Here is a 22,633-nt window from a genome sequence, read left to right on the forward strand (position 1 = left end):
TAAACTAATTGCAGGAGAAGCAATTCGGTACTTTGATTTCAAGATGTTAACAAGTATTTTAACAGGCTCACTGACTCCACGCTGACACTTTCAATCAATGCGGGAGAGCAGGCTTTGTGGGCTCCAATTTTCATTAATTGATTAGTTAGGCCTTCATAAATGGATTATGACACTATCAGGAGAATTTACTTGGAAAAGTGCCATAAAATTTAAGTGTAGAATAATAACAACAATAAAGGTAGATCAGTGTATAAGAGAGCAGCTGAAATACGACAGGAGTAATTGTAAAATCGTTGAGGGGGAAAATGCTCTTAGGGTATTAATAGACAAAAGGAGAGGCGGTAGAGACGGGGCATGGGAGGGACCAGCGCTAATGTTGTTCTGAGAGGAGAGGAGCTTGTGCAGTCAAAGAATACTATAAAATAAATCATTTGACATTACATATAAATTTCATATATTTTATTTTTTTAAATCACTTGCTTAAAATGGCTAAAAAAATTTATATTCTAGCATTTTTATTATAAAAAAAACTGGCCTATACTACACAAATATTTCATGGGTTTGTGTTCAGTCCCTATACCTTATGCACAGGACTATGAGGTATGCTCTGACCTATCCTAAACCCCTTTCCCTCTCTCGTTCATTCCCGTCCCTCAGTTGTTCCTTCCAGTCCCACCATGGCCTCCTCCACCAGTCTTCCCTCCAACTGCAGCAGTTCCTCAGGCATCTTCTCTTTCTCTCCGGCCAACATGGTGTCTGCAGTCAAACAGAAGAGCGCTTTTGCTCCCGTCGTGCGGCCCCAGGCCTCGCCACCCCCTACCTGCACTAGTGCCAACGGAAACGGCCTCCAAGGTGAGTGGAACAGCAGAAAATAAAGCTTGACCTATCCAAGAAAGGCCAAGCACAAATGTAAAACTTAGCTTTAAATCTGTTACTTAAAATAAACAAATGTGATGAAGAAAAGGATGCATATTTAGGTTTTGTGTATATAAAGCTTGGGGTCAGTAAGATGTTTTTTATTGTTTTTGAAAAAACAAATCTCCTATGCTCACCATTTATTTGACTAAAACTACAGGGAAAACAGTAATATTGTGAAATATTAATAGTTTTAAATAGTAAATTAAAAAAAATAATAATTTCTATCATAATATATTGCAAAAAGTATTTTATTCCTGTGATGGCAAAGCTGATTTTTCAGCATCATTACTCCAGTCTTCAGTGTCACATGATCCTTCAGAAGTCATTCTAATATGCTGATTTGATGCTCAAGAAATATTTTGTGACAGTTGTGCTGCTTAATATTTTTGTGGAAATGTCTTTTTTCAGGATTCTTTGATGAATAGAAAGTTCAAAAGAACAGCGTTTATTTGAAATAGAAATCTTTTGCAACAATGTAAGTCACTTTTGATCAATTTAATGTTTCCATGCTGAATAAAAGTAATAATTTCTTCAAAATGTATAAAATCTTACTGACCCCAAACTTTTGAATGGTAGTATATGTATACTGTATACTGTATATACTGTTTTTCTACTCTTTTTTTTAAATGGATTCTGTTCCAAAACCTAGTGAGCTGCCTTCAAAATGACAATAACCTAATTATACTGACTTCCATGCAGAGCACTGTTTGTATGTCACAAGGAATCTTTGCCTATGTATAGCTTTCCAAATAGTCACTTACTTACCATTCCAGTTAAAAGGCAACTCCATATGTAGGTAGTAGCCAGTGTTGCAGCTCACTTGTTTTGAAACGGCGCTCGAGTGTCTGATCTACAACCTTCTAACACTTAGAAAGCTGTCAGTTTGTCCTAACTTGTGGTAATCTGTTTTTACATTTGCTTCTCTGACCCAATTCCTCTCATTGTACTTAAAAAAATAACTCTCTCTTTCTGTTTCCTTCATCTTCCTTCCCCTTCCCCCTGCTTCCTCATTCTGCTTTCAGTAGATCAATCTTTTGTGGACTCTAGCAAGTACTCCACCGCCAGCTCCCTGCAGGGACTGGCCTTCTCCTGAAGTATGTTACACCTGTCTCACACTCTTTCTTCATCGTCCTCTCTTTCTATCCATTAAGCCATCCATCAGCATGACTGTCAGAGCATCTTCTCCCTTCATCCTCACTTCTGCTCGGTCACCAGGGGCCTGCTGCGTGTCTCGAAGAGCATGCCATATGTGTTTCATTTCCTATCCGACTTCCTGTTTCCTGTGTCAAGTCCTCCTCAGAGTTTGCGTTTCGTCAGTTAACTAACCATAAGTCTATCAATATAAAAATATATAAAAATCCAAAGGGAGAATCTCAAGAAGAAGAAAAAAAAAAATATATATATATATATATATTCTGAAAAATACTTGGGACACTTGTTCAGTTTTTAGTTGTAGCCTGCTGCATAAAAAACACTCATGTGACATCTATAAAGACAAATGTTCACTGTTATCTGAAACAAAGCCATAATCAGCTTCCTCTGATTTATGACAATTACTCTGCATAGCATTTGGCCCTGGGTGTTGAGCTGAACTATCTAGACATCCACAGTGAGACAATATTAAAGTAATTGAGCGTTTGAGGCAGACATCTCTTATCTGCGAGCGTGGAGTGCTTCCTCTCTGTATGTTGATATGCACTCAGCACTCTGACCCGATGACCGATTGTCGGTCACCACTCATTTTTTTTTCCATTCCAAATGAGGCAGAGACACTCAGGAAATAACCCAGGAATTAGAGATGAGGGACCAGAGAGAGGAAATCAATAGGAAGCCAATATGTTACATGAAAAATCTGGTGCGGTGATGTGGCCTGCTGAACGTGGAGAGCGAAAGAGAGAAAAACCCGGCTCGGTGCTCATGGGACTTCCTTCCTCTTTGTCAATAATGAATAGAAGCGATACTAACGTTTGACTGAACAATGTTTAGCGTTTGAGAACAAACATTATTTATCTAAGCTCAAGCTATTTTTGTTTAAGTGTTGGCAAGCAAGTTAATTTGGGTCGGACTATGTATACACTGCATGCACTTTTTATTAGCATAGCTGTTTGTTTGTAATTTGTCTCGTAAAAATGATGTCTGCATAAATGTGCGTCGGTCCCCACAGGCACATGAAATAAACACTCAGTCGCTCATCGAAACACAGGCGAAACTCTACACAGTCAAATAAAAACAGCTTTAAATGACCTCTTTTTATTCAAGTCAAATATATTATTTAATATGACGGGATTATACTGGATTACACCAATGAAAGTCATTTTTAAGAGTATAAATAGCTAACAACTGCATGCGTACTCTTTTTAGCGCTCTTGAGTTTGTCCTCTACGCTCTTGATGTAAATGCAAAGTCCCTCCGACTGTAAGAATATCCTGAACGTCTCCTCCGAACCCGTGGAGCTTTGTCCTCATGGGAGAGAAGCATTAGCTAATGCGTTGCGAAGCCGTCCTATAGTGTTATCACTAATTGGATTGATGAATTGTTCATATAATGGCTCCCTGATGGGGAGACTGATATACAGCCTGTAAAGCAAGTCACTATTTATCCTGACAATGACTCCAATTAAACACGGACGACCTGCAACCTTAGGTGGATCATACAGAATAAAGATTATCCTCACCCACTCGCTGGGAATTGTAGATCCTTTTGATTAATGTACAGCTTCAGTGTGATCGAAAGCACAGTGAATTATGGGATATACTTCTGCATTCGTTTAGTCTCTCTGTCCCTCCTTCAGCTGATTGAAGCCATATTTCTGCCCTGTTGTTTGGATGTGATCCATGTGCATTGTCTTTAAGCCCTCCATTTCTTTGTATATATTTACTTCAAAACTGTTGCACAACACCTCAGTAACCGTATCAGGGTTATAATCGTTAACTAAAACTATTTCAATCACGACAACTCTCAGAGTGAATTATTTAAATGGCAATTATTGGCATGGAATGTACATATGCTTGATTTTATCGGACAAGATCTGCTATGCTGCTGAGCAAATACAAGAATTAAACAGCGCTATCTCCAATTCATACATATTTTACGAGGTGGTAATTCGTACAAATTTGTACGACCTCACTCGTATGAATTCATACGATTTGTCTAAACTCCAGTGACGGGTAGGTTTAAGGGCAGGGTTAGGGATAGGTCATTCATACCAATTCATATGAATTTGACAACTCGTACGATTTAGCAAAAAACATACAAATTCGTACAATTGAGGTCATACGAATTAGCCACCTCGTAAAATACTTATGAATTGCCGTGAGATCGGGTTGGAATCAAAATAACAAACATAAAGGATATGCTGCTGCAAGAATATATTAAAACCACCGTAGCAAATCTCTACAGGTGGTGCTGGGGAGGAGGAGGGGTAAACAGAAGCAGCAGGGCGATCACAAGCTAGGGTATGAATATATATGGTTACGTGGATTAGGAAGTACGTCTGGTGGGCTATTAGAGGGACCAATCAGCGCTTGGTTTCATGACTGAACTGTATAAAAACCATATTCATGAATGAATTCATGAATACCATTCATAAAAACTAAACTAAAATGAAAAACTCAAATAAAAAAAAACAAATAAAAATTATATAAAGCACATTTTGCAAAATTGCAAAAAATTTAAATAAAAAATCAAAATTTAAAATATTAATAAACTATAATTGTGTATAAAAAAAAATAACACTGAACTGTATTGTGAATTTCAGACCTATATTGGGAAGACAGCACAAAGCAGTACAGTATTTCAAACGCCCCCCTCTCTTTCTTTCTCTCTTTGTGCCATGTTGACTGTAGCACAAGAAAACTGTCTTATTTGTTCATTTCGTTTGAAAAAGACATGCTCTCCAGATGCTTTTCTTTGGGGATTGTTGCATGACAGATGAAACCAAACAATCCCATGTCTTACCCTCATTCTCTCTCTCTCTCTCTCTCTCTCTTCTCATGACTAGTGATCCCAGGGATGATTGTTCCTCCCATGTAGGGGCTTCTGGGATGCTGAAGAGGCACATTTGATTTCAGCTCTCGCCAGAGAATCTACGGTCTGAGCTGAAGACAATTTCTGGTGGAGGAAACATGAAAACTGAACTTTTAAAACTCAGGCCTTTTGACAAAGGAATCTCATTTTATGGGAAGAAAGTGTTTGTTTGCTTTTGTTTTTAAGCTAATATCTGGACTGCTCTACCGGAGGACTTTCCACCCCTGTGTTTTACCCATGTGTAAAGGAGGGATGGATTTCTTTTTCATTTTATTCATGGGCTTTTTTGATGAATTCAATGATATCATGCCTTTTTTACAGACTGTATCACACAAACATGACACTTTAGGAGCGGGTGCATCTGTATTGTTCCTGAGAGCAGTGATGGGCAACGGCACAGATCTCTGTTAATACTGACCAGTTTTTATATAAACAGACACATTAGTGCACAATCCAAATGAGAACATTTTGGCCAACCGTTTGAACACAAAAAAAGAGGAGGGGATGGGTTTTTTGTTTGTTTGTTTGTTTGTTTTTGTTTTTTCCCCCAGAGAAAAGCCAACAAATAGTTTGCCATAGTCTTGTTTTCTTACTAAATGAAATTGTAGCGCCATACTTACTTCCCTGTTGTAATTTTTTATGCGAAGAGTCATATGAAGCATCTGGGTACCAGCCGGCTTGGATGGCTATGATGTAGGAAAGTTATTTAAGAGTTATTAAATGCTGTCATGCTGTAATTTTTCAATGTCCAGATCCGTCCTCAAAGAGAAGAAAAAGCGACCCAATTTCCACAACAAATCAGTGTTTATGTTCATGCAAATATTTGCTGCTAAATAGAGCAGAGATATGCAGTAAACAGATGGACTGAAGGACAACACCCTCAGTTGCCATGCCATTTAATTAAAAAAAAAACTTTTGAATTTTATGTGCTCAAAGAATGTGATGATTTTTTGATCTTTTCTTTTTGTTTTTGCTTTGTCTATGAAAAAATGAAACTGTGATTATATAAATTTGAATGTGTTTGGTTTGCTGTGTTCACTAGTGAAGGATATAGGTTAAATGAAGTATAAGAGGAATACTATTTCAGAGCCGACTGTTAAAACAACCCGTTTTTTTTTTTTCTTTTTGTGTGTTTCTTTGGCTTGTTTTAAGGGACATGACTTGAAATAACAAAGTATTTTCATGTTTAGACGGCACTGTATGAAGAATGCTTTCCAAATGTGTCAAACACCCAACATACAGCAGTTTGATTGGCTTACTTTGGTAGTCGTCTATTTTTGTACATATACTTTCTGTTGCCAAAGTCTTTGTTTTATTTGTATTTATCTCAGAATGGCTTAAGGCAGCTCATAATAACACTGATGATCAGTTCATTTCATAAGTTAAACAAAACTTCAGCAAACACAAATCAAGGATTCTGGACAAAAAGTGGGGAGTCTGTAAAATATCCATATAAATAATGTATGTATATCCAGATTTTGTATATTCTTTTCTCCCCAAAATTACTTTGATTGTGGAAGGTTTTTTTTTTTGTGATTATTTGTCCATCTGTTTGCTTTCATCACCGACATTGTCTTTATTGTTAATGTTTTTGTCTGCATTTAGGTCCATGTTTTGTATCATGTCAAGCTTCCATTTTTTAAGTTGTATTCATAAAAAAGCCATTGTCTATTTTTGTATAATTTGTAAGTTAAAAAGCAATTGTTTTCCTTTTGGAATTTTTAATGTATGGCAAAAAAGTAGCATCTCACAGCATTTAGTTATGTAGATTTGTTTTTTTTTAACAAATTATATATATATATATATATATATATATATATAAATGATGAATATATAAATCTATATCTTTTTCTTTAAAGACTTACAGAACCTGTACTATTGTAATAATATGCATGGGCTCTTCTCTGAGAGTGATGGTTTTATTTTGCGTGTCAAACCTAGGAGGACGTTTTTTTTGACGTAGTTTTAATCTACGTTCTTTTTCGTCTTTTCTTTGCTCTTTTATTTATCTGATTATTTATGCCTGCTTATAAATCTGTCTATTCCATTTTCTCTCTCTCACGTTTATCAATACCAGCAGTATAGATGCCTTAACAATGCAAACCCATAAGTGTACAATCACTTGTACGGACTTCATAACCACCATCACCAATTACAGTAGCCACAGAGTTCCTTAAGGGATTTCTTTCTGGAAAAAAAAAAGCACAAATCGGTCTGTTTTACCTAAAGCAAGGAGGGTTAAATGAATTATTTGTCCTTTTTCTGTTGTTTGTATTATGAAGGGTTATGAAAGGGAACTTGAAGGAATATAAAGAGAGATTATATGATTCATATTTTATGTGTTGCTAGTGGGATGGGTTGCACTTTCTTTCTCTTTAATTTAAAGCAAAAGGCTTCTTCCCCCATTCGCTTATGTCTGCTGCGTTCACGGGAGGGGGAGAAGCTCAAAGCCATATTCCGCAGTGTCACCGTTCGCTCGGAGGGGACGTTCACTTTAGCTGGAGGTGCATGTGAGCCTGCATGTTCTGGGTCGTGGTATGTTGTTCATGCTGCAGCACTCTGTAAGGTACCGTTGGCGTATTCTTCACCCTGAGCAAAGTGACTTCGATTTCAGAGCACAACACCTTGCCCCCAGAGCTGAGGTGCTGCTGACTCCCAGTCTGTAACGCTGTGTCTAATTCTACTGTCAGCCGAATCGGCCCTCGATGATCGGTCTTCAGGACTCTTGAATGGTTTAAGTGCTGTCTCCAAAAATGTGTCTGCACTCTACCATCTAACAGAAAATGGCTTTTAATATGCTGATTTGGGGTTTGTGTGAGGACTTTTTATCAGAAATGACTGATGATTGAGCATTCATGTTTTTCTTTCCCTATGTGGCTGTTACACATTGGTTACTTTGTTAGCAGCTCCATCGCAATGGTTAAGATGGACTTCTTATAAAACGACAAGCATTTGTAGGACACAAGACTCGAACCAAAAAGATGGTCTCCTTTTTTTTTCTGCCTCCTGTTCTTGTGTTTGTTTGTTTGTTTGTTTCAATTTTTGACTGGATACACACTGAACCGTTCTATTGATAGGAAAACTCAAGACAAAAACTACTGTATAGATTGTTATCATTTTTTGATGAAAGCTGTAAAATAACTTTTCAAAGTTCACAATATTAAATTAAAGTTACTTCTTGTCTGTGATTTTTTTTTCGGAGTGTCTTCCTTGAGCTTTTCTTCCAGAAGCAGGTGTTTGAGGGGCACATTAGGAACGCAGACCTTATAAACATAACCCATCATGTTATTTTTGTGCCGCCTTATCGCCAACAGATGTCTGATTGTTTGTTATCTCCGGGGAGCGATCTCTCCTTGGGCCCAGCCCACTTTCCGTCTACCCCAACCAGCCAATTCCCCTTAAAGTGGCACATTTTAATTAGCTCCATTCATTAAATTATTATATACCTGAAAGCGTAAACATGTTAATATGGGCTCCTCAACTTATTAATTGAACTATGCATTGCATTTAATTGACTCATCATTTGCATTTACAGTCATCAGCAAAAATTAATCTTTTTTTTTTTTTTAGTTTGCATATTTAATTTAAGATGCTCTTGATCTGATTAGCTTGTAAAAGTCACTGACAGGATTCTGCTGACCCTGTTGCATGAGGGCAAACTCCACCTCCGCACAGGGCTTGAAAGAGAGATTCACATGACCCTGAAACATTAGTGAAATGCAAGTTTGAATCGTTAATATCATCAGCCATTAAATCAATGGTCTGTGGTTTTAGTAGGAATCACTGTTGTTTTAAGACCTGAATCAGTAGTTGTCTGTTTGCTAAAAACAAAGAGAAGACCACAAACGAGTTGAAACTATTTGATTTCTCATATAGATTATTGTACACCATTAAAATGTTTTATCATGTTAATGTGAGGGCATTTAAATTAACTGGTTTTATTAATCAAAACTTTTATGTAATGAAGAACCCTAAATTTATTAGGCAAAAATAATTTGTAAATATATTAAGTAGGAACAGTATTTTTTATTTTAAAGACTGGCATATACACCAGTCAGGCATAACATTATGACCACTTCCTAATATTATGTTGGTCCCCCTTTTGCTGACAAAACAGTCCTGACCCATCAAATTAGACCCCTGAACGTGTGCTGTGGTATCTGGCACCAAGTTGTTAGCAGCAGATCATTTAAGTCATGTAAGTTGCGAGGTGGAGCCTCCATGGATCGGACTTGTTTGTTCAGCACATCCCACAGATTGGATTGAGATCTGGGGAATTTGGAGACCAAGTCAACACCTCAAACTCATTGTTGTGCTCCTCAAACCATTCCTGAACCATTTTTGCTTTGTGGCAGGGTGCATTATAAGAAGCCAAAGCCATCAGGGAATACCATTTCCATGAAAGGGTGTACATGGTCTGCAACAATGCTTAGGTAGGTGGTACGTGTCAAAGTAACATCCACATGGATGGCAGGACCCAAGGTTTCCCAGCAGAACATTGCTCGAAGCATCACACTGGCTCCGCCGGCTTGCCTTCTTCCCATAGTGCATCCCGGTGCCATGTGTTTCCCAGGTAAGTGACGCACACGCACCCGGCCAATTTACGTGATGTAAAATAAAATTTCATTCATCAGACCAGGCCACCTTCTTCCATTGCTCCATGGTTCAGTTCTGATGCTCACATGCCCACTGTTGGCGCTTCTGGCACTGGACAGGGGTCAGCATGCGCACCTAGACTGCTATGCAGCCCCATACACAACAAACTGCGATGCACTGTGTATTCTGACACCTTTCTATCAGAACCAGCATTAACTTCTTGAGCAATTTAAGCTACAGTAGCTCATCTGTTGGATCAGACCACACAAGCCAGCCTTCTCTCCCCACGTGCATCAATGAGCCTTGGACCTGTCGCTGGTTCACCACTGTTCCTTCCTTGGACCACTTCTGCAGTTTTGGAAATGCTCTGATCCAGTCGTCTAGACATCACAACTTGTCCCTTGTCAAACTCGCTCAAATCCTTACGCCCATATTAAGGTGCATCAATCATGACAACTCTCAGAATAGTTCTAACATGTTATTGAATAATTTGGTCTTGGTAGATCTTTTACGTTACTGCTGTTGTCGATTAATGCTGCTGCTGTTGCTGGAGAGCAAGTATAGACTTGCTACTACTAATAGATACACTGACACACTGCTCTGAGCATGTAAGATATGCTGCTGCTGCATAAATAGCCATACCTAAATCCCATAGGGGATCTAGGCAGGTGGAGCTGGGGGAGGTGGAGGGTTCCAGAGGAACTCTGATAGCACGCTGCAGGACTAGCTAACAGCAAACAATGACCCAGACTATTTCAGTGGCTGCAGGATCAGCAAAGGCCAATCAGCTTGTGACATGTGGTAATGATGATTTGTATTTATTATATATATCAAGTCTGACCTTTGAATTCTTTGAATTGCTGCCTGGTTCCTAATGTCTCAGTGTTTTGGAGTCGCTAATTATCAGTTTTATGTCAGTATTTTTGTTCAGCCAGTTGCCATATGGAAGTAAGATGACAGAGCTTTGGATAGCCATTAGCTAATGGATTTTTGAGAGACATGGCCACCCCCCTCGCCCCAAACCTTCAGTCCACACCCTGCAGTGAGGCACTTAGCAAACAAAGCCCTCTTTGAACATTAAGCATCACAAGTGAAGGATTACTTATCTCCCCTTCTCGCTCTCTCTCTCATACTGTGTCTTTTTCTATCTTTCTGTCACTCTTCTCACTCTCTCTTCGTCACAGATCCCAGGGGAAGACTGTCTGGAAGCTAATGCACAGGAATGAGTGATAGATGACAATTTGAACAGAGGTGTGTGCGCAACTCTCTCCACTTGTCATTGTTGACATTCGCTGACAGAAACTCTATAGAGCAAATCAGCCTCTTCCAGTGTTAATGAGAGAGCTGATTATTTTTATATGGCACTTATAAAGCTGACACATCAGAGCATGAGTACTAAGCACCCAGAGGAAAAATGTATATTGCTCAATGGTTGCTCCTTCAGTTTGCAGTTTTGTGTCATTTAAGTAGCACTTTGATTCTCTTAACATTCATTGGAAGAAATATAAATACTCACAAATATGAAAATTGTGGGAGTACAGTAAGAGCATAAAAAAGAATGTGAAAGTTTAGATCTTTTGAAGAGTTAAAACACTCTAAAAAATGCTGGGTTAAAAACAACCCAAGTTGGGTTGAAAATGGACAAACCCACACTCTAAAAAATGCTGGGTTAAAAACAACCCAAGTTGGGTTGAAAATGGACAAACCCAGCAATTGGGTTGTTTTAACCCAGTGGTTGGGTTAAATGTTTGTCCAACATGCTGGGTAGTTTTATTTAACTCAACTTTTGTATAAAAATTACTGTATTGCTTTCTTAAAATGAACCTAAAATATGCTGGAAATTAACTTAATATGTTTAAAATTAGCATTTATTAATAAGATAATGAATAATAAACAATAAACATTTATTAAATTGCTTATTAATAAATGTACACCTTTTGATTATTTTTGTTGCCTCTAGTAATTATGTGTCTGATTTTTAATTTCTCACCTATTTTGGATTCATTTTAAGCCAGCCATATAGTCATTTTTAATCAGTAGTTGGGTTAAATAAAACTACCCAGCAGGTTGGGCAAACATTTACCCCAACCACTGGGTTAAAACAACCCAATTGCTGGGTTTGTCCATTTTCAACCCAACTTGGGTTGTTTTTAACCAAACATTTTTTAGAGTGCAGCGATTGGGTTGTTTTAACCCAACTGTTGGGTTAAATGTTTGCCCAACCTGCTGGGTAGTTTTATTTAACCCAACTATTGTTTGAAAATGACTATATGGCTGTGTTAAAATGAATCTAAAATTAAATTAAAATGTTAATTTATTAAACCTATTAATAAATGTTAATTTTCAAGATATTTTGGGTTCATTTTAAGTAAGCAATACTGTAATTTATAAACAATAGTTGAGTTAAGTAAAACTACCCAGCAGGTTGGGCAAACATTTAACCCAACTGCTGGGTTAAAACAACCCAATCGCTGGGTTTGTCCATTTTCAACCCAACTTGGGTTGTTTTTAACCCAGCATTTTTTAGAGTGAATAAACAAAGAGTTTAAAATAAAAATCTCATTCTATCTATCCATCCATAAATAATATATATATATTTTTTTATATATATTATTTATATAATACATAATACTATTATATAATTTGAATATTGATATATAATATTTGTGTAGTTTATAAGCATTAGTGCATGTAGTTATTATCATGCAGGGAATGTTCTTTACTGGAAGATACCTGCTCAAAAACATTTCAGATTATACCTTAAGATAAAGACTAATACATGCAGAAACCCTAGCCCAAACCAAATAAATAAATTAATAAATAAAGCAGATCGTCTCCAGCTCTTCCCATGAGCAGGGATAGAGGGGGAGAGGAGAGCTGAAAGGCATCTTTGAGAGGGAAAACAGGGGTCCCACTGGGGAGCTTGGGGAGAATGGAGAAAAGGAGAAAACAAGGAAAGAGCAAGACAAAGACGGTGAACTGAAAAGAGGAAAAAAAATTTGAATGAATAAAAAGCCACAAGAGAGAAGGAGAGGACACGATACAGAGAGAAACGGAGAGCGAGCGAGTGAGAGGGTCCTCATAGTCCACAGAGAGACGAGAGAGATACCAGAGATCAGAGAGGGATGTTCGAACCGATGCGGGAAGGCGCCAAAAGAGAGAAGGAAATGCTGCCTGGTACCTGAGCATGGGGGTACTGGTTGGGGGGGGGGTGGCCCTCCTGGGAGATGCAGGCCTGTCATCGCAACACAAAAACACTGCAGGCCGAGCCATGGGGATAGTGGGATGTGGGGAATAAGGGGTAGGAGGGGTTGGGACTGTCTTTCAGCCCAGGGGCCTCTTCAGGCACAGAAACACTTCACACACAAGAGGGCCACAATAATGCAGCCAATGCAAACTCAAATGTCCTCTACATGACTCCACTGTTCTACTCATCAGGTCTTCAACAGATCATAAAGGACATGTACTGTCAAAACATTTGGCCCTACATGATGAGTGACAATTCCCTTTTGGAGGTAGAATTGAATTGTTTGAATGGGATTATCATGGTTGTAAAATAAAGACCGCTTGAAATGAGTTCATTGTTCACATCTTTTTCAATACGAAGTTTCAGTTTCAAGCATGGCTACATTACAAGGCTTAGCTTATAGGCTATATCATATTTTATTACACCCTATGAATGTTGTTATATTTATGGTATAATATTTAATAACAGGTGTGACAGCTCACATTGAGTCGCTGTTAAATGAATAACCTGTAAATCATAATTTCTCACGGTAGTGGTGAATATATCCTGCTGTAACCATTTAGTGAATAAACCGAAACAAAGACGGTGACGTCCGTAACAATGGCAAATTTCAATCGGAAGTGAAAAGGTGCAATCCCTATGCCCTACTCACTACGAAGGGCAGAGCCATGGAAGTGGGGGCTTTGGAGGGAGCAGGGCACTTGTGTTTCATAATGAAACTGCTTGGAACGTACTTGAGCAATAAAAGACCATCTAATTTCTTCATTAGCTTTACACAAAATTTTACCACAACAAAGCAGTGACAACAGGAATATCTTATTATTGGTGTTAATATTATACAAATAGGTGTATATTTATAATTAAGTTTTTTTCTTTATGTGTGTGTGTTTGTGTGTGTGTTCCTGATATGTTCTTATAAGTTAAAGGGATAGTTCATCCAAAAAGGAAGCTATTTGGAAGAATGTTTGTAACCAAGCAGATCTCGCCCCCCATTGACTACCATAGCAGGAAATAAAATACTATGATAGTCAATGGGGGGCAAGATCTGCTTGGTTACCAACATTCTTCCAAATATCTTCCTTTATGTTCAGCAGAACGAATAAATGTATACAGGTTTGGAACAACTTGAGGGTGAGAAAATGATGACAGAATTTTCATTTTTGGGTGAACTATCCCTTTAAGCATTAAACACATAAAGCATTAAACACATTTCTTACCTATTAAACGTTTTTAATCTTAATATGAGATGCATGACAAAAATGTGTGTAAATCACAACAAAACAAAACAACTTTAATTATTCTATATACTGTAACTCCAACTCTCCCGCCATATCTAGATTTGAAATGAATCGCGATGACCTGGGTCACATGATCATTAGCGATTAAATTGCTAATGGACTTGGAAGGGCCCTTCCCTATGTAAGTAAATCAGTAGCAAAACACGAGAGGTTGCTGATTTGAATGTGAGAACTTGTCGTATTAATATTTGTATTTGTAAACTGAAATTTACACTCACAGTCCTGATGTGAAAAGCTGAATGTTTCGATTTGCACACGCAGACAACAATCAAAACACCCGTGTTACGAAGTTGTAGTTGCAGATTAATAGTTACAAATGTGTAAAATGGCATTCACATAAACAAAATGACAGACACAAATGCGTGAGACATATTTACTTTTACACTTTACTTCAGTTTCGCTGTACAGCTTCAAGTCGGCGCTTACAACCTCTCAGATCTGGCAGTACAAGTTCAATTCCTGGCGCTTTGACTTTTGCTACTCTTTTTGCGATATTCCTGTAGCAAAACTGACTTGAGCACTTGAAAGCAGAAGTGAGAGAGCAGAACGGGGGTGGGGGGTAAAGGCGTTTTATTGGTCGATGCCTGACCAATGAACAACGCCATCCAGTGCGACTTGGCATGCGGAAAGAAATAATTGCATATGTATGAGACAATATTTTCATTAAAATATCGTTAGTTTTAACAGGTTTTTAATATTACAGTGAAAGAGTAATAAAGTTTTGGACCACCAAAACAGCGCAATCTGCTCTATGTAGTGACGTCATTGCGTACAAAAACGTCCTATTTCATTGGCTGACTCCAACCACTAAACGACTTTACTACTCAAGATAATATGAGAGGGCGCTATTTTAATTTAATTAATTTTTTTTTATTTTTTGCGTAAACTCATTACATATTAAGAGAGCAAGAGAGAGGTTTCAAAGCATCAAAAGGTTTCAAAGCATTAAAAGTGTCGAAAACAGTGCCATCTTGTGGCAGGTAAAATTTACAGCAGCCATAAACCTGAGATCGCAGCTCCGTTGTTTTATCCATTAAACACAAATGAAAGCCTGACGACACTAAATGTGTTTATTTCAATAATGTAATTCACATCTTAAAGCTTGGCAATAAATGAAATGGATCAACAAAAAGAATAATTATAATAATTACTAATAATACATAGCCTACTGAGTAGTTTGATGCAAGTAAATTGTGCTGTTGTGTGTTTATTGTAGCCTATATGACAGAACATATTATGATGTAATATAGGCTACAGGCTTTATTTAAAATGTTTAGTAAATGGACTTGAACTTTCATATAGTAGTGGTCTGGGACGTTTTTGTACGCAATGACGTCACTACATAGAGCAGATTGCGCTGTTTTGGTGGTCCAAAACTTTATTACTCTTTCACTGTAATATTAAAAACCTGTTAAAACTAACGATATTTTAATGAAAATATTGTCTCATACATATGCAATTATTTCTTTCTGCATGCCAAGTCGCACTGGATGGCGTTGTTCATTGGTCAGGCATCGACCAATAAAACGCCTTCACCCCCCCATCCCCGTTCTGCTCTCTCACTTCTGCTTTCAAGTGCTCAAGTCAGTTTTGCTACAGGAATATCGCAAAAAGAGTAGCAAAAGTCAAAGCGCCAGGAATTGAACTTGTACTGCCAGATCTGAGAGGTTGTAAGCGCCGACTTGAAGCTGTACAGCGAAACTGAAGTAAAGTGTAAAAGTAAATATGTCTCACGCATTTGTGTCTGTCATTTTGTTTATGTGAATGCCATTTTACACATTTGTAACTATTAATCTGCAACTACAACTTCGTAACACGGGTGTTTTGATTGTTGTCTGCGTGTGCAAATCGAAACATTCAGCTTTTCACATCAGGACTGTGAGTGTAAATTTCAGTTTACAAATACAAATATTAATACGACAAGTTCTCACATTCAAATCAGCAACCTCTCGTGTTTTGCTACTGATTTACTTCCATACTTCCCTTCGTGAATGGATTCAGTTGTTTACTTTTGTTTGGAACGGTCCTATATATGGCGTCCCCTTCCCGAAGTGCGCTTCAAGGGTGCAAAAACACCGTTTGGAATTCGCCCCTTTTCACAGTTGAGGCGTCACAAGTTCATCCGTCAAATATGAATTAACCGAAAGCGGGTTTTAGTGTAGAGTGGGTGTAGAGCGGAACGTTTGAGTCACGTGCGGAGTGGACCACACAACTGACAGCACCGGTGACTCTAAAACCATCAGACTACATACATATCTCGGTAAGTTACCAAACTTACTAAAAAAAAAACGCCATTCCATTTTCAAACACAAAAACGCGAACTATTTTGCACTGTAGGTAGACCAGGTACAGTTAGTACACTTTTTGCTTTCACCGTTACCACACCAAAACTGTGGTACTGAAAAGAAGTGAAACGAAGTGATTTTTCATTTCTTTTACTTGTCTACAATTAGCTCATAAACACAAGAAGCTTTTTTGTTCCAACTGTACCCATGTCGGAAACAGTCAGGTACAGTTGAAACAGTAGGCTCCCCTAGTAGTTGAGACACCCATCCGGAATGCTGTAAGCTGCCTAACCAATTCACTACAAATGTAAAATACCTTTAAAAATTACAATTTAACAGTTTTTATTTCCATTAAGTATTTTATTTTATTATTTTGTTTAGTTAAAAGTAGTCCATTTGTAAAACATTGTGCAGTAATGGCAAACAGCGATACAATATTTAATTTAGGTCATAATTTTAACATTAACAGTTGAAAAGTTGAGTAACAGTAAAAAAAAACAGTGAACAATTGCAAACAGCAATAATAAAACAGATTAATTTTAATAGATTAATAGATCTTAATAGAACTTACATCGTGTAACTAAACTGCATGGGCCGAAATAGGATTCTATGGTGTGGGAATGTGTCTCAACTGTACCCCGCTGACCACCTCGAACATTTCTCTAGATTTTACGATGACCTTGTATGACACAAAGTCATGCAATATGTCAGTGTTTAGAGCACAAAATAAGGTTTACGAAAATGTAAGTAAACTTTAACAGTCATGTACGGATAAGAAGCTGTTCAATGTGGAAACGACGTGGTGAAGTGAAAAATTTACCTCAGAAAAAAACTTTCGCGCATGTACTTTAAATTTCACACGGTTGAAGAGGGCACTAATATGCATGTGCTAAGAAAATTTCACAGATCAGACTTGTTGTGTACGCAAGTTATTTAAGGTGTTTCAACTGTACCCCAGAACCAACTGTACCTGGTCTACCCCTATGACATGAGAACTAGTTGTCCTGTATGGTTCCATTCACATTAACTAAAAACGTACTGGTGTGAGTTCGATTATTGAATTCTGTTGTTGCTCTCATCAATGACTGAATTGTGTGTGAACCATAAGCCCTCAAATAAAGGACTGTCAACAGTATTCTGCTGCTGTGACTGTGAATGTGGTTATAGACAATGACTGTTGAGTGTGTATTGTCATTTTCATGTAAGGCTGTCTAAATATATTAAGTCTTAATATACCAATGCCCAATGATAGGTTATAAAATGTATGTTTTTCGTTAATCTTCTAAACAGTCATATTTGTATTGATGTTTGTCTGGAATGGTCAATTCTGATGTAGGCTTGATTTGCAAAAACCTTCCAGATTTTTTGCATTGTAGACAGTTCCCTCTAGACATGACTGGAGATTTACCGTTATTAACATGCTCTGGGAGAAAGGGCAAAATCATAAATCAGGATTTACTTCATATTCTGCACATCACGGTCCGTCTTCAGCAGTTTGAAGTCTGTTGGATGCTCCACTGCATCACTTTATTGCAGGACATTAGTTGCATGAATTTGTGGTTGTAATCTTGTATCTTCTGCTAAACTGCTGTTATCCACTGCAGCAAGATCATTGAGTAACTCAAGAACTGGATCTGTCCGATTTGCAAACAAATCATGAAGGGGCCATTCACACAGAATGTGTTTTTGCTTTCCAGTGTGCTGATTTTCCATTATTTTCTATGCAAACATGCGCTGGACTGACGTATTTGATCTTTGTGCTCACATTGACGATTAACTATCACACACTACTGTTTAAAAGTTTAGATGCAGTAATTTTTTTTTTATGTTTTTGAAAGAAGTCTCATATTCTCTCCAGCAGTAATTTTTTGAATTATTTACAATTTTCAGCAGCCATTACTCCAATCTTCAGTGTCTCATGATCCTTCTGAAATCATTCTGAATATGCTGATTTGCTGCTCAAGAAACATTTCGTATTTTTATAAATGTTGAAAACACTTGTGTTGCTTTTAATTTCTTTTTTAAAATAATTTAAAGATGTTAAATTAAACAAGTATACAGGTGCTGGTCATATAATTAGAATATCATGATATCATTATTTTTATTGTAAATTATTTAAAAGAATGAAACTTTCATTTATACTAGATTCCCTACATGTAAAGTAAAACATTTCAAAAGTTTTCTTAAAAAAATTTGTTGATTAGAGCGTACAGCTCATGAAATTTCAAAATCCAGTATCTCAAAATATTATAGAATATTTACATTTGAGTTTCATTAAATGACCATCCCTACAGTACAAATTCCGGGTATCTCTTGTTCTTTGAAACCACACTAATGGGGAAGACTGCTGACTTGGCAATGGTCCAGGAGACAATCATTGACACCCTCCACAAAGAGAGTAAGTGACAGAAGGTCATTTACTGAATGTGGTGGCTGTTTACAGAGTGAAATATCAAAGCATATTAAATGCAAAGTTGACTGGAAGGAAGAAATTGGGTAGGCAAAGGTGCACAAGCAACAGGGATGACCACAACCTTGAGAATACTGTCAAGTAAAGCCGATTCAAACACTTGGGAGAGCTTCACAATGAGTCAAATGAAGCCGGAGTCAGTGCATCAAGAGTCACCACACTCGGAAATCTTCAGGAAAAGGACTACCAAGCCACTTCTGAAACAGAAACAACGTCAGAAGCATCTTACCTGGGCTAAGGAGAAAAAGAACTGGACAGTGAACAGTGGTCTAAAGTCCTCTTTTCAGATAAAAGTAAATTTTGCATTTCATGTTGAAATCATGATCCCAGAGTCTGAAGGAAGACTGGAGAGGCACAGAATCCAAAGTCTAGTGTGAAGTTTCTGAAGTCAGTAATGATTTGGGGGGGCCGTGACATCTGCTGGTGTTGGTCCATTGTGTTTTATCAAGTGAAAAAAGTCAATACAGCCATCTTCCAGGAGATTTTGGAGCACTTTATACTTCCATCTGCTGACAGGCTTTATGGAGATGCTGATTTCCTTTTCCAGCAGGAATTTAGCACCTGCCCACAGTGCAAAAACCACTTCCAAGTGGTTTGCTGACCATGATTACTGTGCTAAATTGGCCAGCCAACATGCCTGACCCCTGAATCTATGGCATATTTTCAAGAGAAAGATGAGAAACAGTCGATCCAACAATATACAGATGATCTGAAGGTTCAGTAGTGCCTCAGCAGTGCCACAGGCTGATCACTTCCATGCCACACTTCACTGATGCTGTAATTTGTGCTAGGAGCAAGTATTGAGTGCACAAATTAACATACTTTAAAGAACTTGAACTTTTCTGTTTTGCAAATCCATTTTTTGATTGATCTTAGGAAATAGTGAGGTACTGGATTTTGGACTTTCATGAGCTGTAAGCTCTAATAATCAAAATTAAAAAAACAAAAAAACTTTTGAAATATTTTACTTTACATGTAGGGAATCTAAAATATATGAAAGTTTCATTTTTAAAAATAATTTACAATAAAAAAATGAACTTTTTGATGATATTCTAATTATATGACCAGCACCTGTACTGTATGTCCATTCTAGATCTAAGACTTACAAGACAATATTAAAGCACCAAAATATTCAATGAGTACATATAACCAGCAAAGACTTGCAATCTGATTTGTTTATATTCTGATTCAGGGATTTGATGACAGCTTTTCCAGTCTTTTCCCTTTACTTTTCATATTTTTTAATGTTTAATGATCTGGTACTGACTAGTTAAGGGCAGTCTACGACTCTACCTCTTTAATTTTACTCACAGTCTCTGTGTCATACAATGCAAAAGGTGCAATCCTGACTGGACAGAAATACAGTGGTGACACTGTTCATTTAACACTGTGTTTTACCCAGGCTGCACTGCAGGGCTTTGATGTAAGTTTCACCTTAATCAGAACACCCACAGTAGGTGTTCCAGCGTGAACCCGAATGTGCTGTGGCCGAGGCTCGTGGTGGCGCATGTTGTGTTTGATATTTATTCTAATTGCTGCGGGTAATTTGCTGTGAGTAGGACTAATGAGAGGGTCGGAGGGACCTAATGGATGACGGAGGCTGCATTTAGCCGTTTAGATATCACAGGTGGCACCACAGAGAATGAGGCAACATGAACTCTGTTAGACAAACCTGCATATATTACCGTTCGTTTGATTGCTCTGGCTATTCTCACCTCCTGCTGCGGCTGCCAATTGGCTGTGATTCAGTAAATTGACTGAAGAGTGGCAGAGGAGTGAGATAGCTGAATTATGAATGTGGTGCCATTAGTACAGGTATCGGTGTGTTTAGCTGTTTATTCCACGACAGTAATTATTTATCACAATGTGTGGTTATGATTACAACATCATAAAGGAGATAAATGGACAGGGACACCATGATAAATCCTCAAAGCTAATAGAGCATGTGCATTTACAGGAGTGCATTACGCATCGGTGATCTTTGGCTTTGTGACCTTCATCAACTAAACATATTCCATAACAGTACATGTGAGGATAGAACTCTTAAAGGGATAGTTCACCCAAAAATAATCATTAAAAAATCATCTTTCTTTCTTTCTTTCTTTCTTTCTTTCTTTCTTTCTTTCTTTCTTTCTTTCTTTCTTTCTTTCTTTCTTTCTTTCTTTCTTTCTTTCTTTCTTTCTTTCTTTCTTTTGCATAACACAAAAAGCAGGTAGAATGTTTTTAACCATACAATGAAAGTCAAAACATCACTGAATCCCATTGGCTTTAATTGTAAACCAGTGGTTCCCAAAGGCCATGGCAAGGCTAAGGGACAGTTTACAGTTAGCAGAGTGTTACTGTATGCAAAAAAATTACCCTCTTCACAGGACCCCATTGCGAAATCATCCCGCTTATTATGTGGCTACGCTGTAAAAATTTATTTTCATGATTTGTTATCACAACATTGTTTCTTTTGTCAAATCAACTTAGATAATTAATGTGGTTCAGATAACTCGAACTTGAACAATGAACAACCAGGTAACTTACTTTTTTAAGTTAAACCAACATTTATTTTTACAGTGTACTTGCAGTTTAAAAATATTTAATGATGCATGGTTCTGCACTAAGTTTGGAAAGGACTGCCAATGTTTGACATGCAGGACAAATGGATTTGCAACACTCGCTTTGTCATTTCCAGAGTAGACAACCTCCATACAAGAAAATATGACTGAATCATATCTCACCCTTGGATTCACCAGTATACAGTCGTGGGAATGAAGAGAGGCCAGTGTGTTGTGTGCTTCAAAATATTAGCTTCTGATGGTATGAACTGTTGTAGTACTGTATTATTTATAATGTTTCAAATACATCCTATAAGATTTTTCCAAGCAAAGCCACGAGAACCAGTAAACATAAATAATGACTGAATTTTCATTTATGGGTGAAGTATTGTTTTAAACTTAGACAAAAATTGTTTACTTGTGTCAAAGTCCCTTAAGACAAGTCATTTCACTCGGAGGCCATCTTTGAAACGCCTCTCGGGCATCCTGGGCATCATGCAGCTCCAAAGCTGTTTGCCAAGCTTTCGATTAAATTTAATATTTGAAATCACCAATGAAATCTGACAACAACTGTCTCATAATTTTTTTTCCAAACTCTGGAATCATGACAAAAAAAAAAGAAGTATTTTTATGCTGGATCAAGCTAATGCGCATGCGCAGACCTAAATGCGCATCTCTTGTGCCTCATTTCGGAGGTGCGCGTCTGACTGTTTCTATAGAAACCGGTGCTTGTCTTGTGTTATTCTATAGTCTTTGCTTGTGTCCTGTCCAATCCTTATGCTTCAATATGAGCATCCCAGTTGATTACTATATTGGCAAAAGTAATTATCACTATCTTGTAAAGCACTAATTCTGTGTGACATTTGGACATGGAGCAAATCAGCCCTTGATTTGTTCTTAATGGGGTCAGAATAGAAGATTGTTCATTTGACAGGACTCACCATTGACAGAGACACATTGATTGATGCTTTGTAGTGATTTCCCATGTTATATATTCTTTTCTTTTAATTACGTTTCCCAAGCATCATTAAGTGCCATTATACTATAATGACAGAACTGCAGAGTCACAAGACAAGCTAATTGGTGATTAATGTTGTGTATCAGTGATGGAAGATTTGCAATTTAATGAAACAGTTCTGTATTTAAATGCTGAATTCGTAGAAACGAAATCGCAACAACAGATATAGTGAATGTGTTTCTGTCTATCCATCTACGAACCACGACACCAAGACAAAACATGCCCCAGCTGT

General features: G+C 37.6%; 1 protein-coding gene across 4 annotated transcripts in view; it reads left to right on the forward strand.

Moving 5' to 3' along the window:
* The window catches only part of ebf1a (EBF transcription factor 1a), a 135,799-nt gene extending 127,673 nt beyond the window's left edge, over window positions 1-8,126 (forward strand). For 2 of the 4 annotated variants that reach the window (XM_067387729.1, XM_067387737.1), the window contains exons 15-16: window positions 658-852; window positions 4,919-8,126. In XM_067387729.1, coding sequence (XP_067243830.1) covers window positions 658-852; window positions 4,919-4,950 — 227 coding nt within the window. In that variant the 3' untranslated portion in view covers window positions 4,951-8,126. Of the gene's footprint in view, window positions 1-657; window positions 853-1,943; window positions 2,183-4,918 lie in introns of those variants that run through there. The other 2 variants (XM_067387715.1, XM_067387725.1) reach the window with 1 other exon arrangement.
* The last annotated feature ends 14,507 nt before the right edge of the window (window positions 8,127-22,633 follow it).

The sequence above is a fragment of the Chanodichthys erythropterus genome, chromosome 1 (assembly GCF_024489055.1).
Source record: "Chanodichthys erythropterus isolate Z2021 chromosome 1, ASM2448905v1, whole genome shotgun sequence".
Taxonomy (NCBI): Eukaryota; Metazoa; Chordata; class Actinopteri; order Cypriniformes; family Xenocyprididae; genus Chanodichthys; species Chanodichthys erythropterus.